General features: G+C 53.4%; 1 protein-coding gene across 4 annotated transcripts; it reads right to left on the bottom strand.

Annotated features, from left to right (window-relative positions):
* Nucleotides 1-390: 390 nt before the first annotated feature.
* On the bottom strand, nt 391-15,683 carry ZMYM3 (zinc finger MYM-type containing 3). 4 transcript variants are annotated; one of them, XM_040265720.1, is made up of 25 exons: nt 15,622-15,683; nt 13,141-13,826; nt 12,170-12,213; nt 11,777-11,849; nt 11,053-11,347; nt 10,642-10,819; nt 10,068-10,286; nt 9,627-9,777; nt 9,288-9,403; nt 9,036-9,122; nt 8,760-8,910; nt 8,376-8,548; nt 8,010-8,175; nt 7,229-7,326; nt 6,983-7,148; nt 6,596-6,708; nt 6,278-6,452; nt 5,947-6,093; nt 5,400-5,503; nt 4,756-4,924; nt 4,341-4,492; nt 3,644-3,758; nt 2,867-3,121; nt 1,972-2,089; nt 391-1,861 (listed from the first exon to the last, which is right to left on the bottom strand). In XM_040265720.1, the coding sequence occupies exons 2-25, from the start codon at nt 13,805-13,807 to the stop codon at nt 1,669-1,671; spliced, it is 4,125 nt and encodes a 1,374-aa protein (XP_040121654.1). In that variant the 5' UTR covers nt 13,808-13,826; nt 15,622-15,683; the 3' UTR covers nt 391-1,668. The 4 variants fall into 4 exon arrangements, with proteins under 4 accessions (XP_040121654.1, XP_040121655.1, XP_040121653.1 ...); XM_040265721.1 differs by lacking the exon at nt 15,622-15,683 and adding an exon at nt 15,204-15,607; XM_040265719.1 differs by lacking the exon at nt 15,622-15,683 and adding an exon at nt 14,576-14,703.
* Nucleotides 15,684-15,763: the final 80 nt, after the last annotated feature.

Genomic DNA, 15,763 nt, shown 5'->3' with positions numbered 1-15,763 from the left:
AGCACTAGGTATTGTATTTCATTCTGCTAGTCTCACAGCTAACTGTTCACTGTTCTCTCCCCTGTCTAGCCTGGGAACCTGCTGGGGATAGGATCCCAGTCTAGTTCATCTGTCTTCTTTGAAATGTATAATCTGAAACTAGGTCCTTAAACATAGTAGGTCCTTAATAGATAGCTGCTGCATAAATCTTTCTCTTGAGTGTTTGTAAACTTGTTATAACAAGGACCATATTCCTAGTGGATTCATTCAGTGAGATGGATAAAAATGATTCTCAGCCTGCAGTGGGACACCTCATTTTACACCCTGAGAGATCTGAAGTGGTCCAGCATTGCTCCACTATATCCTTCACCCCTCAAAACACTGCTCTCGCTCCCCAAGAGAAGGCAAAAGACAATTTTAACTCTTTATTTGAAACAAACAATTTCAAAGACAGAAGGTTAGTCGTGACAACAGCTTCTCACTACAACACAAGGTGGGCATGGCTCACTGAAGGGACAGGCCAGGTGCCTCAGAACAATATATACAATTTAAACAGTGGCTAAACTGGTGACAGTTATAAAAACACAAAAAGGAGGCTGGGGAACAGCAAAGCCAACAGGGAAAGAACTAGGTACCCCCTTTGCCGGACGCTAAGAGTTTTCTGCAACTACAGAGGCAAGATGGGGAAGAGAAAAGATGGAGGCAGTGGGGGCAGGACCCATGCCCACAGTTCTTCACCTATCCTTTGACCACAGATCCCATCCTGCATGACTCAGGGCCCCCACAGGCTTGGCCTGGCTCTTACAATGGGGGAAGAACAAGAGTGGGGAACCCAGCCCCAACCCAAGTCAGAAGGTGGTTTTTGCCTTCGGAACTCTGTCCACTGAACTAAAGGGAGGCAGTTACAGAAAGCCGCTAAGCATGTTGACACCGTGGCTCATGCCAACCTAAGATGGCAGAGAGAGACAAACACATAAACCAAGGGGACAGGCGTCTTCTCCCCATACTTAAGAGTCATTCTCTGCCTTTGAAGGAAAAAAAAGCATTTAGATTTTTTAAATTGCAGCACCAAGGTTTGGTGCTTGCTGGGGTCGGGAGGAGGAACAAGGTAGTGAGGGGCTTCCAACCACCAATTATCTTGTGGGAGGGAAGAGTGCCTAAGCTCTGTGTTTTAGGTAAATGGTCTCTTCATTACTTTCATAGTTTCTTTCATATCTTTCATACAAGACCCTTTAGTTTGTGACCAAGGAAGAGTAGAGAAGTGAGTGGGCACAAGGTTGAGAAGGCAGCTGGGTTCTTCCCTCGGCCAAACCTAGGAACAAGGGCCTTGACCTACGTGGGATGGGTCAGGAAACCCAAAGCCAACAGGATCACCAGAGCTATGAACACTTCACTCAGAGTTTGGCCCCAGGAGTTTACTCTGAAACATGAAGAAGATGGCCTAGCTGGTTTTTGCCCACCACTGGGAGACCAGTCTCTCAGTACAGACGACTGGGGCCTTGTGGTCGTCAAGTGGTTTGGGAGAAGGTAAAAGCCAGGGATTCCTAGGGAAGGCAGGGAATGGATGAGTAGAAAAGGGCAGTCAGGGCCCTTCAAAATGAGTAGCATTGGTTCCTGGGCCTGTCACCCTGTGGGACATGGCCATGGGACAGACGTTGTGTGGAAGATGGATATGGGAAGCATGTGGGCTCAGTCCAGGTCTTCCTCCCCGGGACGACCCAGCTCCTCATAAATCTCACGCACAGCCAGAATGCGATTGAGCATGCTCTCCAACATGCTGCGGTCCATGGGGATCACAGAATACCAGAGAGGCGACTCAGCGATGCAGGACCGCTCAGGTTGCAGGTAGAACACATCGTTGCGTGTCCGGAGGCTTTCAGGACTGCAATGGTGGGGGTGGGAGGGGGGCAGGTGGACAGAGATCAGTAACTGGGAGAAGTAGAGCCTGTGGGTCCCCAGGCTAATGCCATTCCTGCGAACCTGCCAACTCACCATTTTGAGAGATAGAATTCATAGAACTTGACGGGGCAGCGGAGGGGATTCATGCGGTTCTCACGCTGCTCTAAGATGGGGGCTTCATCATCTCTCTTCCGTTTCCCAGGACCTGTGTCTGTGGAGGAGGCAAATGACCTGGACTCATTAAAAGTGCAGTCTCAACAAAGGACCTCCAAGAGCACAGTCCAGGGCACAGGTTGAAGGCCTCAGGACACAAAATGGGCTCATGGAGAAATAAAGGCAGAAGAGTCGGTCAGTCTCTCTGCACCAACTCAACATTCTGCAGTGTGCTGCTCTGAAGGGCGCCCTGGTTCTCACTGTTAAACACTATCTATCATCTTCCCAAAGTTGATTTCCTAAAGAGGTGATCTCAGAAGTCACATGGACAAACTGACAAAACAGACCCTACTGTAAAATCGGGGCTGCTTTCTGGGATAAACAGTCATGGCTCCAGCACCCCACACATTAGTCCTGGTAGAGTCTCAGGTCCAGAAGGGACCTTGGGAACTGACTCAAGGGCCAGAATAGAAACCAAGGTACTGTGGCAGTTACGCCCAGCAGCAGAGCCATGGAAAGCCTGTCATTCACTCTTGTCAACTCCCCCTTCAGCCAAACACACCCAACAGCTTCCCACCTGTCTACCACACCTCCTAAAAAGTAAATTGCCCTGAAATGAGGAAAGGCAGGAAACAGGCAACTGGGTGACCTCCTATATGCAACAATCACTTCCCACCAGATTGAAGGACTGGGTGCTGTTCCTTTTTTCTGGAAACCCAGGAATGGAAGGATAGGGAAGCTAGAGATAATGGAGAGGGCCAACCTGGTGGTATGGTGGGGCAGGGAAGGGGAAAGCAGAGGGGGAGGAAAAGCAAAGGCGGGGGCAGCATCATACCTCGCCCTTTCCTCTGGCGGACAGGAGCATAGTAGCGGATGCTCACCACCTTGGTGGTGCCCCGAGGGGTGGTACACTTGCGGGACTGCCGCACCACATTGGTGAAGGAGAGCTGCATGTGCTCCTCGGCTGTCTGAAGCCCAAAAAACTTAGTGTTGAAGAACATAAGGGTGTTGAGAAGGACAAAGGGCGAGTAGACCCCCAGCTGCTTACACTCCCAGAGGTGCTCTTCCTCTACTCGGGAGAACACTGTATCTGCAAAGGCAAGGGGGAGAGGCTGTCAGGAGGGACTGGCTACCCACACCTATCCCCTTTACTCCCACACATGCCACTCACAAGCACTGAGCACACCAGACTTGTTTGGTCACTAAAGGATCACCATGTGCAAAACCCTAACACCTTGCTATACTGCACAGGAGGACTGGATTTGTTTGTTGGCTTTTGGTGGGGTTTGGGGGGGATTTTTTCCCCACAGTTTCCACCTGCATTAGGAGCTTCACTCATGTAAACCTTCAGGAGTCCAACTTCTTTCTTTCTTCACTTACCACTCAAACCCTGGTCACTTTTTTAGTCCCAGAGATAGCTCTTGATCCCCTCCTCATGTCCAAGGACAGGGGCTCTGATTCCCTTAGCTCTAAACCCCAAGGCACCCAACTATATGCTCCTGTACTCAGACCCTTTTGTGAAGAGTGGCAGACCCAAGAGTCCAGGGCTCGGAGTGGTACACTGGAAGAATAGAGCAAAGGGCAGAGGGGTTGCCAAGTCCCTGGCCCTTACTGTTAGGGAGGAGCGTGGGCTGCCAGGTACTCAGAGACTTGTTGAGTTCTTGAACAAAAGTCAGGTAGTAAAGGTCCGTGAAAATGTTCACCATTCGGTTATTTTCCAACAAGTACTGGAAAAAGAAAAACAGACATACATACAGCTAGACTCTGGGCCCTAGAGAAAAGACAATGATGCCAACGGCCTCAGGCATGGCGACCTTGACAGTTAGGAGACCATGGGAAACAGTTGCTCGATTAAGTGATCCAGAGTGGTTTTCCCCAGGTAAACCTACAGCTCTCAAGTGCTGAGGCCCTGCTGGAGGAGAAGAAAGTTTAGAAGAGATGTATCACAGCTACTTCTTCACAAGCCCAGACCCCCTTGTCAGCTAAGGCACGTTTGACTTCTCCCCATAGAAACCAAACATTACCCCACTATTCAGGAGACCTCGCTCTGCCCATCTGTCCCCTCTGAGCATGGGTTTGAGGACGACAAAGCAACCCAGACAGCAATGAATATTGCTCCTTGGTCAACAGTCCTGGAGTGCAGCTTTGATTTTGGTAGAGTATTGTCATTTCTTGTCCTGTCTGGAGTAGGAGATGCCTGCTCAAGGCAGCAGATGAGGTGAGGAACAGGAAGTGGGACAGAATCATTTCAGGTAGGACCCTGCCTACTGTGCTGAGTTACGACAAGTGAGGCAGCACGTCAGTGGTACCTGTTGGATGCCAAGACACAGATAGTAGATGCTATCAGGTTCATATCGTTCACCGTTGGGTCGAGTGATTTCTCTCACAAACTGGGCTAAACCGTAGTTGAGTTCAGCAGCTGAGCAGGCCAGAATATCCTCCTTGATACGCATAGGTTTGGCTGCAGAGATACACAGTGGAGGTAGCTGGCATTAAGACAGCTCCACATGGAGAATTTCCCTTAGCTCCATCATTAACCCCTTCATCCCTTAGTCACGTCCAGCTCCAGAACAAACCCAATAATCACACAAAGAGCCTTCAGCCTTGAAACCTAGATGGCATCTCCCCTTATTCTGCAACTCCTCCACATCTGCACAGGATGCCCTATGGACACCTTCAGCTGAATCACAGTCCTGCTCCCTCTCCCCTTCCCCTGGTACTTACGGCCAAAGCGCAGCTCATCACCCTTGCTGGTTTCTCCATTGGCATATTTTGACTGCACCCAGCACTTCCAAGCATTGACACCATAGGAATAGTTGAGTCCAGTACAACTAGGCTGACTGCTCATGGAGTCCCGGGAACAGCTCTCTGAAAGCACCAGCCGCTTTTGACCCTGGAGAGGAAGAGAAAGGAGTGGGTAGCAGAGCTAAGGCTGGGAGCACTGTGGAAGCAAGTCAGGACAGTGTTCACCACCAGGGCAGGGTGGGACCAATGTAAGAACGTAGCAAGCTTCCACAGCACAGGACCCCAGGAACAGCTCTGATGAGCTCTGATGAACTGGGGAGAAACTAGAGTTTGGCTGTACCTTAATGTACACAGTCCCTGGAGAATGGAATGGCAACCCACTCCAGTATTCTTGCCTGGAGAAGTCTATGGACAGAGGAGCCTGGTGGGCTACAGTCCATGGGGTTGCAAAGAGTCGGACATGATTGAGCAAATAACACAACACAATGAACACAGTGGTAGAGAAAGGAGGCTAGGGAAGGGGAAACTAAGGCTTCTGATTTGGCTGTGAAAGCCCCACACCCACCCCACTACCCTTCATGCCTCCATCCCTCTTCTGTGGATATAGCAGTTCCAGTCCTCACCTTCCTCATGGCTCGGGGAAGGTCTTGTTCAGTAGACACGTCCTCAGGCCCTACCAGGCCACAATCAAAGAGGAAGTCCACACTGGGGTTAATGTCCAAAGGATCTAGAAGGGAAAGGAAGAAGAAATCGATTTTTTAAGACCTCAACCCTGTAGTCCTCCCACCTCACTCCCACTACTTGTCCACTTGACTTGAGATGAGCCTCCCAGACATCTTCATTGTAGTCAACAGGACAAAGCTATACACAAAGAACATGCTCACAGGCACGTACACACAAAATTCACAACATTGAGAACATTCCTAACACTACTGAATTATAAACTTAAACATGGTTAAGTTGGCAAATTTTACATTATGTGTTTTATAACAACTACAAAAAGAAAAAAAAAAAACAAGACGCAAGTGTAGAAAAGTGTCCTGATATATCTGACACTGCTCTCTGTGAGAGTCTTCTGTTTAGGGTCATTGTTGGGGTCACAAGCAACACTTCTTTCCTGACAGTGCACATGCTACTATATGCAGTGGGCACACCCTGAATCCTACTCACTCTTGGGGAAGTCTGCCTCCAAGTCTTGTCCAGGCTCATCCAACACATTGGCCATCTTGACAGCCATGGCCAGGACATCATCCCGAGCTGGCCCAAACAGGTCACAATCTTCCAGAAGTCCCTCTGCACTCTGGTTGCTCACAAGATCTGGGTGGCAGGGAGGTTGGCTCAGTCTCTGCAGCTCCTCCTTGGTGCCCCCAAAAGGCTTTCAGGGGCTGATCCCAACTGTTCCCCAATCCCACCAGGCAACAAGATCACCATTCTCCACCCCCTTAGGCAGACACAGACTGGCAGCACCCTGTCTCCCTCACCATCGCTGCCCATGGCATACCACAAAGGTCAGATGAGGCCTTGTCCAACTCCTCGGCCTCTGCGATCATCTCTGCCATAGCCAGGATATCAGCCTCCAAGGGGTTGGATGGGATCTTCACCTTCAGCTCCTCAATGGTCTCCACAATCTTGTCTGTGCTCTCCAAGGTAGTGGGCAGGAACATGGGCACAGGCACCTGGAGGCATGAATCCCAACTAAATGCCAAGAACCACACTAGTACATGAGATGAACGGCTAGTGAGAGGGAGGGAGTGGGGGTGGTGGCCTCCAGCCTGGAAAAGTGAAAGAGACCCCCAGCAGGAAGAGCAGGAACACTCACCGGGATAGGCATTGAGAAAGGCACCGGGACTTTCTGGCAGTACAGATGCATAGGCACTGGCACAAAGATGGGCACTGGGATGGGCAGCACAATCACCTGTGGCTTCCACTCTTCTGTTGACAGGAAAGGGGTCTTCTCAGAGACCCTGGCAGATGAGTCACATCCACCCCAGGACCTGATATTTGTTCATCACCCCTAAAAGCTCTAACATGTGCTCAGTATCACAAAGCTGCCCTTGAAACAAATGCTGACAGATGACCCTGGGATTCCAAGACAATATGCAGGACACTTTAGCCATCTAAGAAACTCCCTTGTCCAGCTCCCAGGCACAGGAGGAGGCCTAAGACCATGAAATACAGCCTGTGGCGCCTTGGTACCCTCACTCACCTGTCTGACTCCCTTTGGACTTCATCTCCACCTTGCAGGAGACCCCCCGATTCTGCATCAGTGGTTTACACATGGCAGCTTTGTTTTTGCGGGGTGCTGCTGGGGGTGGCGGTGGTGGTGGTGGAGGAGTAGGAGCAGCAGGGGCTAGTCGGGTCTTCACAGGGATCTGCAAACACAAAGGAACATGAGTACCACTGCTACAGTAACCCCTTTGAGACCATCTTCCCCCTTGGCTCTTGCCTTGACCTTGCCCAGATTTCCATTTTCCTGTAGGGTCTTTATGGTGTTTCTGTTCTCCACTTTGGTTTGAGAGGGTGTCTGGGGCTTTGCCTCAGAAGACTGACCTGTAGATCAAAACAAATGAATGCTCTCATCTGAGGCACTAGCTCTCTGTTTTCCTCACCCCTGCTCCAGGAGGGCTTTGTTAAGAGAACTCCGAATGTGAATGGTAAGTCTAGAATTTTCCCTTCACTCCACCCCAGCTCTAATCTTCTCTAGGTCCCAGCAATAGTGGCCAAAAAGATTCTTTGCTCCTGGCTTCCAAGAAGGATTAAAAACATTGCTTCCCCAATAACCCATAATTTGAGACCTTCCATTAAATGGCAATCAGGAGTTTAGTACCCCTGGAGTGTGGAGGGTCCGTGGTGATATTCTAGAAATGACAATAGTCTTCATTCTCCCTAAAGATGTTTACATTGAGCTTGTGTTGACATTTCCTTCTCTCTGAAAACTAACCACAACCCCTATATGCCCCACTCTACCAGGGCAGGTACCCATTCCTTACAATATATCCCTTATAGAAAATCAGTAGGATCTAACTCTCAGAACCCCTTTTTTAAAGCTCTCGGAACCTTTAAATGAGACTTCTCTAGTACCTGCACAGTTCAGAAGCTAAAAAACAACACAGAAACAGGAGCTCTGGCCAGGGATGAGGTGAAAGCAGGAGAGGAAGAAGAAAGTGGCTGGGCCCAGGGTCAGAGGAGTCCAGGCCAGTTCTAACAGACTGTGCCCCCTGCCCAGGACTCACTGTTCAGGAGGCTCTCAGGCCCACTCTGGGTATCCAGGTTGGGTTGGTTCTGCTGGCTGTAGAAGCGCAGCAGACACTGTTGGTTGCAGAAATGACGGATCTGCCCACGCCAGTGGATGGTCTCCAGCAGCTTCCCCTGGCGCTTACAGGCATGGCACCGGGCAGCCTGAGGGTGTTGACAGGGTGGTCAGACCTGCCTCCCTAAAATGTGCTGGGTCCTTTGCCCTGGGATAATCCATGCCACTCTACAGAAGCTGGGCTAGTCAGAATCCCCTCCCTGGAGATGGACCCACAGCCTGATGGTGGCACAACAGCCCGTGCTCCTTGCTGCCCTATCCTTCCTTTGTGACATGCAGCCCCCCTTACCTTGCAGTACCACAGCAGGTACTTGCTCTTACAGTCCTCGCTGCAGAAGTCCCAGGTGCTGCCATCCAGCTGCTCAGTGACTCCGCGCTGGCAGGTTTGAGAGCAATAAGTACAAGTGATACAGCATAATCCCAGCTTCTTAGTGAAGTCCTGTTTGTATAGCAGCACACAGCCTGGAAAGGGGGCAACAGAGAAGAGTCCAGAGACATGAGATCTCCATGTGGCCATGAAACCCACCTTTCTCAAGGCAGTGCACCTGACACGTCTAACAGCCTCCAGAGTGTCCTAAGCAGAACGGACCACCCTGCAAGCCTACCTTACTTAATCTGCTTTTCTTCCCAGCTGCAAGGTACAGGACTCTATGGCCCTTCCCCATCTCCTTACCTTCGCTGCAGAAGCTCTTCTCCACCCCACTGAATCGGAGCTTCTCATGCAGGAGTTTCTCCTGCCGGCAGTGCTCACACTGGGACACCACACCCCGAAGGCGTTTAAAGTCCTCACAGCAATCACGACAGCAGAACTGGAACACCTGGTCCTGGGATGGGGCATGGGGGGGGAACAGGGCTGCGACATCTGGACCCAGCGAGAGCCAAGTGGAAGGACCCCTTCAGACAGACGTCTGGTCATGTAGCAAAATATGGGTGGGGGTGGGGATCTTACCTGCCAGTCCAAGACCTCAGGCTTGCCACTGAAGAGGCTGTGGCAGTAGTGACAGCTCAGGTGAATGCCCCCCTCAGGGCTCGTGCGCTGGAGGGAAGGAAGACAAACAAGGGAGGGGCAAGATGTGTGCAGTGGGCTGGCGGAGGGAGGGGAAGTCAGGCTTGCTCTTTGCTCTGCCCAGGCCTACCTACCCCAGATCTCATACCCTCTCTATTGCCACACCCATTATCCCTCGTCCAGGGTCTGGAGTACCTGGAACTTGGTCCAGCAGCTGGGGCTGCAGAATTGGTAGACTGTGCGATCAACCTTGTTGTAGTAACAGGGGTCAGAGAGGCTGCGGCGGCAGAAGCTGCAGGGTCGGGGAGGGCCTGGGGCACAGAGAGAAAAGGAGAGAGAGAGAAGGAGAGGAAGAGAAAGAGAGAGAGAAAGAGAGAACACACAGCAGGTGTAAGGCAGTGCAGAGAAGGAACAGGAAATCCATGGGAGAGTGTGGTTGGGGCTGAAGTTGGGCAGCAGGGGTTACTATAGAAGGAGTATGGGAGGTAGAAGGAAGGCCAGCAGGGGTCTCAGAGAAGAGGGCTTTGCACCTACCAGTGAGCCCTGCCTGCTTCACTTTGTAAGAAGTGGTACAGCACAGGGAACAGAACAAGCTGGTCTTGCCATTACGGTCCACATGGGATAGCATCTCAAAGTTCTTACACAGGGTCTTGCACCAGACACATGGGTACACCCGTGTGTTTTTCTGTGAGGATGGGGAAGGAGAGGCTGAGGCTGGATTTGTCCCTTCACTTTTATTTTTAAAATTTTTAAAACATGAGATATTTCAGGCATACAAAAAAGTATAGATGATGAGATAACAAACACCTGTGTGTCCACCAGCCAGCTTCAAAAATAAAACATAACAGATACAATTGAAACCCCCTTTATTTGTTTTATTTCTCCCAGCCCTCGACCCTTCAGGCACCTTTATTTCTCACCCAAGGACCGCACCCCCTTCCACAGCCCTCTAATGCACTACTCCCTCGGCCCCACCTTCTTATATGCCCCCAAGCAGGTTGTGTTGCAGAACCGCTTTTGTTGGCCCTCGTGGAAGAGGAGCTCGGGGCCAGGGCTCCCAGTCTTGGCGTAGATGTAAGCCCCGCACTGGTCACAACAGTTGGTTTTCAGTCCCTTGTTGGCCCGGAATTTGGAGAAGCAAGAATCGCTGCAGAGCCGGTGCACCACGCTGCCATTGCTGACCTCATGTAGGACCTGCCACACACACACACACATACACCCTGAGCTGGGGCCTGGCCACCACCACCCACCCTGGTGCAAGGATGGCCCGCCCCACCTCACCCTAGACCTTTACAGCAGACAGCGGGCCCAGGGACCCCCCAACCTGCACATCAGGATGTCGACTTGATGCTGAGGTCCTGGGAGGCAAGGACGGCCAGCCGCACACAATCCTGGAGAAGCTCTAGCCTTGAATCCACTCCCTCACAATGGCTGCTTCCCCCTCCCCACATCCCTCATCCACAGGGCCTGGCCCCTGCAGCCCCAGGATTGCAGGGGTGGCTCAGGGCTGGCCAGGCTCTGCAAGTCAGCCCCCATCCAGCTTCCTCACCTCTCCAGTCTTCTGGCATATGCTGCAGCGAGTGGCATCAGCAGGATCCCCAGACTGGGGAATTGGGCGCTGCTGCTGGGCCTCATACAGGGAGAGACAGACGGATGTGCAGAACTCGTGGAAGGAGCCTCCCGAACCGGTCTGCGCCACAACTGAGTCCTTAGTGTTCCAGATCTCCCTGGAGGTGGGAACAGGTTTGTACATTTAGTTGATACCACCCCCTCATTTCATGAGCCTCCACCTTCCTCCTCTGGGATCAATGACCACAGAATCAAAAACATTCTCAGACACCCTTCCTATTAGTGAATTGCTCTATCCCATATGGTGCTAGGGTCTTGCCAACAGAATCTGTCTCACCCTTTACTCCCGGCCTGATCCCTGCTCTCCCCACAGCCCCAGACCCTCACGTACTTCTTGCAGAAGGTGCAGGTCTTTTTGCCAGAGGGCTTCTTGGAGAAAGTGGTGAGGCAGGATGAGGAGCAGAAGAGCTGCGGCAGCCCCTTGCGCTGGTAGGCCGTCTGGCCCTTCTGCAGCGGTGTCCGGCAGTGGGCACACGTCATCTTGGTGCCTACTGAAGAGCGCCCGGCCCTCTGTGCCACGCTTGAGCGTAGAGACATGCGAGGAGAGCGCCGGGGCCGGAATGGCACGAAGTCCTCATCGTTTGGGTCATCTACCATGGCATCAGAATCCTCATCTGACACTGGAACTGGGCAGGGGAGGGGGGGGTGCGTGGGGAGAAAAGGCTAAGGGACCAGGCCTCCAGCCATCACCTGACCTGCAGGTAGTTCAGCTGATCCTGGGATCCCCAATCCCCATGGTTCTTGGCTTTCCACTCTGCCCCTATTACACTGAAATCTCAAGCTACTGCTGTCACCATCCCTTAGTTACTCTGCAATGTCCTAGGGAGGGGAAGGTAGGGATCCAAGTGAGAAGATTCGGGGACAGGGATGGCAGAGCTGAAACAGGAAACTCCATTCTCACTGCTCTTGTTTTCAATTTCCCCCACTGCCCCAGGTTCCCATGCCAATCCAGGGCAGAGACAGGCGCTTCCCATTTGCATGGTGCACAGCACCACAGGAGCTGGGAGATCCATTCCGGCTACATCCCACCCGGTCACACTTCAAGTCCTACTCACTGCTCTCAGTGGAATCCACAACCTCAGGTTTTGGAGGCTCTACTCTTCTAACGCGCTCGCTTCTCTTCTGCACCTTGGAAACATGGGGAGGGAGGAAAGCTGACACCAGGGGCAGGCTAAAGGGCCAGCTGCACTAGTACAGGGTTTGGGGGGTGTATAGAGATGGGAGGGGGAAGAGAGAGTAGGGACCCTGGGCCCAGCCCTTAGGAGCAGGGGAGAAAAGGAGGCTGGACTTTCTCCTTAAGAAGCAATAGACACAAGTGCTCCCTCCCTCCTCCTAACTCTCCTCACACACACTCTCCACAGAACAACATCTGGGAGGGAAAATGAAGGGTCTGCCCTTCCCAGAGCTATAGGGGGAACCAGACTCCTTCCAATCCCCTCCCCCCTCACCCTCTCAGGCGGCTTCTCACTCGCCTTCCCAGTCAGGCCATCTCCTGCAAAGGAAGCAGAAAGCAGCCTAATTCTTGAGCCTGCCCTCACCACCCCCTCCCCGGCTCAACCCCCGCCTCCATTCCTGGGGAAGAACTTACTCAAAACTGAAAGGGAAAACTCACGTGCCTGTGGCTTCTTGAGGCCCCTCTCAGGGTTACCTCGAGCTCTGCACTAAGGAGGGGGGTTGCGGGCTGCAGCTATTCTCCATGAAAAAACAATCCTACCTTCCCACCAGCTTTCTATCCCAATGGTTGGGAGTTAAGGAAATATAGGTAACATCCCTTTCAAGAATTTATAGTTTATCAACAAAAACAAATGCAACCAGCCAAAGGTAGCAAGGGGAAAAGGAAGCAATAATGTATGGGGAGGTTCCCCTGGACTCAGGTAGTTATATAAGCCCTAAGACCCTGGTCACAACCTGGGAGAGGTACAGTGCTAGGTAGAACTGGGAAGAAATGCAAGCCCCTTAAGTCTCTATCAGAGACACAATCCTAGGCCCTGCATGTCTACCATTCCTCTGAAAGCACTCTGCACTTGGCTCCAGAACCTAGCATCATTCATCAAACCCAGAAACCCCACTCTCGTCTAGAAAAAAACAGAAAGATCTTAGAACCAAGAAGCCTGGTGTCCTCCCCAAGTCCTGAAGGAAGGAGGACCCTGGTACCAAAAGCCAGGAGAAGAAAAAGGGACTCTCTCCCACAAAATTCAGCCTTCTCAACCCACCCCCTGAAACCTTGCCACTGTTTTTCCTCCAGAGCGTCTCCCTCCCTACTTTCCTTCATCTTCTTCACCACATCTCCATTCCTCCTTTCCAAACCCCTAACTCCTCCATACACATCCCTACTCTCCACCCCCACTTCTTCCCCAAACACACAGCCACCTCCTTACCATCCCCCAGCCTTGATTTTCCAGCTGATCAGGCAACCTACCTGGCAAGGAAGGGTGTGCAGGGGGGCTAGGGCTCCCAGGTTTGGTCTGAGAACTGTTGATTCCATCCCCCAGAGTCTCTCCCACTGAAGGGCTGGGGGGGCCATTTGGGCTCTGTGGTTGCCCTTGGGGAAGCTCCTCCTCCTGCCCAGGGGAGCCCCTTCTCCCTGTAGCTATGGAGGTGGTCTCCTCCTCTTCAATATGTGGGGATTGCAGAGTTATTGGAGAATCTGGAGCCAAAGGCTCTAGTAGCCCCTCAGGTGAAGAGGGATTTGCCCCAGCCCCTGGGTCAGGGGGCACCACCTCAGGGGTCCTGCCCCCTGGTCCAGGCTCTAGGGTCTGATCGCTTGTATCCCATGCAAGGGTCCCCTCAGGACCATGGTCCACCTCTGGGGGAGAAGGGGCTTTATAGAGCAGCCCCCCCAGCCCCAGCAGCTCAGTGGCTCCATCCAGGACTCCAGGGTCTTTTTCCAGGCCAGCAGGGGTATCAAGCAGGTCCAGGGCTCCCGAGGATGGAGAAGGGCCAGGGGGGGCCCATCCTCGAGTTGGGGCAGTCTGAGATTCCAGTAGATCCTCTCCAAATTCCATGTCTACTGGAAGGTCTCCAGCCAAGGGCTTCTCTGGCAGGGTCAATGGGTCAAACGGACTGGGGAAATCACTGGGATCCATGAGGATGACTGGATGTGGGCTGTAGATTAAGGGTAGAAAAGGGGGCAGAAGAGGTGGTCTTCGCCAGAATTCCTTCTTATATAGGCTCTGGGACACACCCCACCATCCACTTGGATTTCTCTTGAACCGCCCCCACCACTATCGACAAGCATTAACACAGGTTTTAGTGCGAATGACCACTCCTCCCCCCAGTACAGCGCCCCCTGTGGGAAGAAGCGTTCCCCGCCTTGGCCCTGTACCCCCACTCTTCAGGCGCTCCACCCGCCCGCCTAGCCCCCGCCACCCCATTACAACTCCCAGTTCCCCTCCCCCTTCACCTTTCACTCCCCGCCCTCAACTCCGCTTGAACGCCCCCTTAGAGTCTCCCAGGGCCGTAGCCACCAGGAGCCTTTCCCGCCCCCGCGGTCTCAGTTTCTATCTCCCCTCCCCTCTCTCCTAGAGCCCCCCAGTTCCCCAGTCTTTACCCACCCTGTCTGGCCCCACCCCCCCTCCCCGCGTTACATAGTCGTCCCTCAGCCCCTTCCTCGCCCCCCCCAACTGCCTTTCCTAACCCCTCCCCCCAGTTACCTTTCAGGGTCGCCCACTCCCTCAAGCCCAGTCCCCCTTTCCTATAGCTCCCCTGGTCCTTCTTCTCCTGTTGCCCACCCCCCACCGCAGGCATTTACAGGAAGACATTTTGGAGCTACGGTCTCTCTTTAGACCCCCCTCCCGGCTACTGCGAGCTCTTGCCTGCAGGTTCGGTTCGGCTTAGTCAGGCCCGACCCCTACCTGCGGCAGGGTTAGTGTAACCGCTACAAGCCTAGAACTGCAGTCAGCGACGGCCCCGCGCTCCTTCTCCACCTCCCTCCCTAGCAGCCGGGACAGGGGTCGCGGCCCCTTTAAATGGCAGCGCCGCTCACGGAGCCCAGCGCTATGCACCAGGCGGGCGGGCGGCGTCAGCAACCAACCCCATTGGCTGGCTCAAGGAGGGGGCTCGCGAGACAGCGCCGGCCCCCGGCGCGAGACTCCCAGCCCAACGGACGCCTGGAAATTGCGGAGTGGAACGTAGGCACTGGAGATGGAGCTCGAGCCCCCGCCCGGGGCCCCGTTAGTTGAGGAAAAGCTAGCCTCCGGAGCTTGGAAGCCTGCCCCTGGGGAAGGAGGCACCCCCTTTTCCACCAGAGGGCCGAGTACACTAACCCACAAAAAACAAATCTACGCACCTGCTTCCCTTACCTGGCTCAAGAGTCTGGCCCCTCGTCAACACCCGCGCCCGCCCTACCTCCTGGAGCCCACTCTACCCGTGATCCCCTCCTCTCATTCAAATGGTTCCCGGTCCCCTCCCCCTCCTCGTGTCTCTCTCCCCTTCCCACTCGTGTTCAACCCCCCGGCGTCCGCCCCCCTCAACAGTCCCTACCTACGCCATGCAGCAGGCGCCTGCCAAGCTTACCCTCCCCCCAACCCCACCTCTGCGGAGCCCGCCCCCTGGGCGACTGTTGGGGTAATGAGTGACAGCGGAGGGTTGGGGGAGGCAGGGACCCAGCCCTCACGTGCCCCTCCTCCTCTTGTCTGCAGCCTCAGGCCCTCCTAACCATTCTGAGACTCAGAGTTGTGGGGTGTCTTAAGCCTGCTCTCCAGCCACCCAGGGCGGGTTAAATGGCTCTGGCTCAATGACAACGCCTATGCAGTAACCGTTACTGCCTGGTGACCCCAAAACCAGGTCCTGCAAAGACACTCCCCCACTCCTTCCACGGTCTTAGGGTAAGTTCTGGGATCTTCTCTCTGAGTCTTCCCCCAAGAGCCCCCTGAGTTATCTCTTCAGTAGTTTTCCTCACCGAGGCCGACAGATTTTCTTCCTCCTTTCTCTCTGTTTCTCCCTCCTTTCTGTCCTTGTCCCCCACCCCCAACCCCCACCGCGCGCACTCTCTCCCCCAGTCTCTTTTTTGTCTCTGTCTCTCTGTCTCTCTTAGGCACGAG

The sequence above is a fragment of the Oryx dammah genome, unplaced genomic scaffold (assembly GCF_014754425.2).
Source record: "Oryx dammah isolate SB20612 unplaced genomic scaffold, SCBI_Odam_1.1 HiC_scaffold_23, whole genome shotgun sequence".
NCBI lineage: Eukaryota > Metazoa > Chordata > Mammalia > Artiodactyla > Bovidae > Oryx > Oryx dammah.
Note: the sequence above shows the minus strand (reverse complement) of the source record. Positions and strands in the feature narration are given on the sequence as shown.

What these genes read in the sequence shown, in the direction of transcription:
- ZMYM3 (XM_040265720.1), bottom strand. Translation starts at nt 13,807, where the DNA reads ATGGATCCCAGTGATTTCCCCAGTCCGTTTGACCCATTGACCCTGCCA. An exon ending in TGCACACCCTTCCTTGCCAG is followed by an intron (nt 12,214 to 13,140) that starts GTAGGTTGCCTG and finishes CTTCCTTTGCAG; the next exon opens with GAGATGGCCTGACTGGGAAG. An exon ending in GGCCTCATCTGACCTTTGTG is followed by an intron (nt 6,094 to 6,277) that starts GTATGCCATGGG and finishes CCTGCCACCCAG; the next exon opens with ATCTTGTGAGCAACCAGAGT.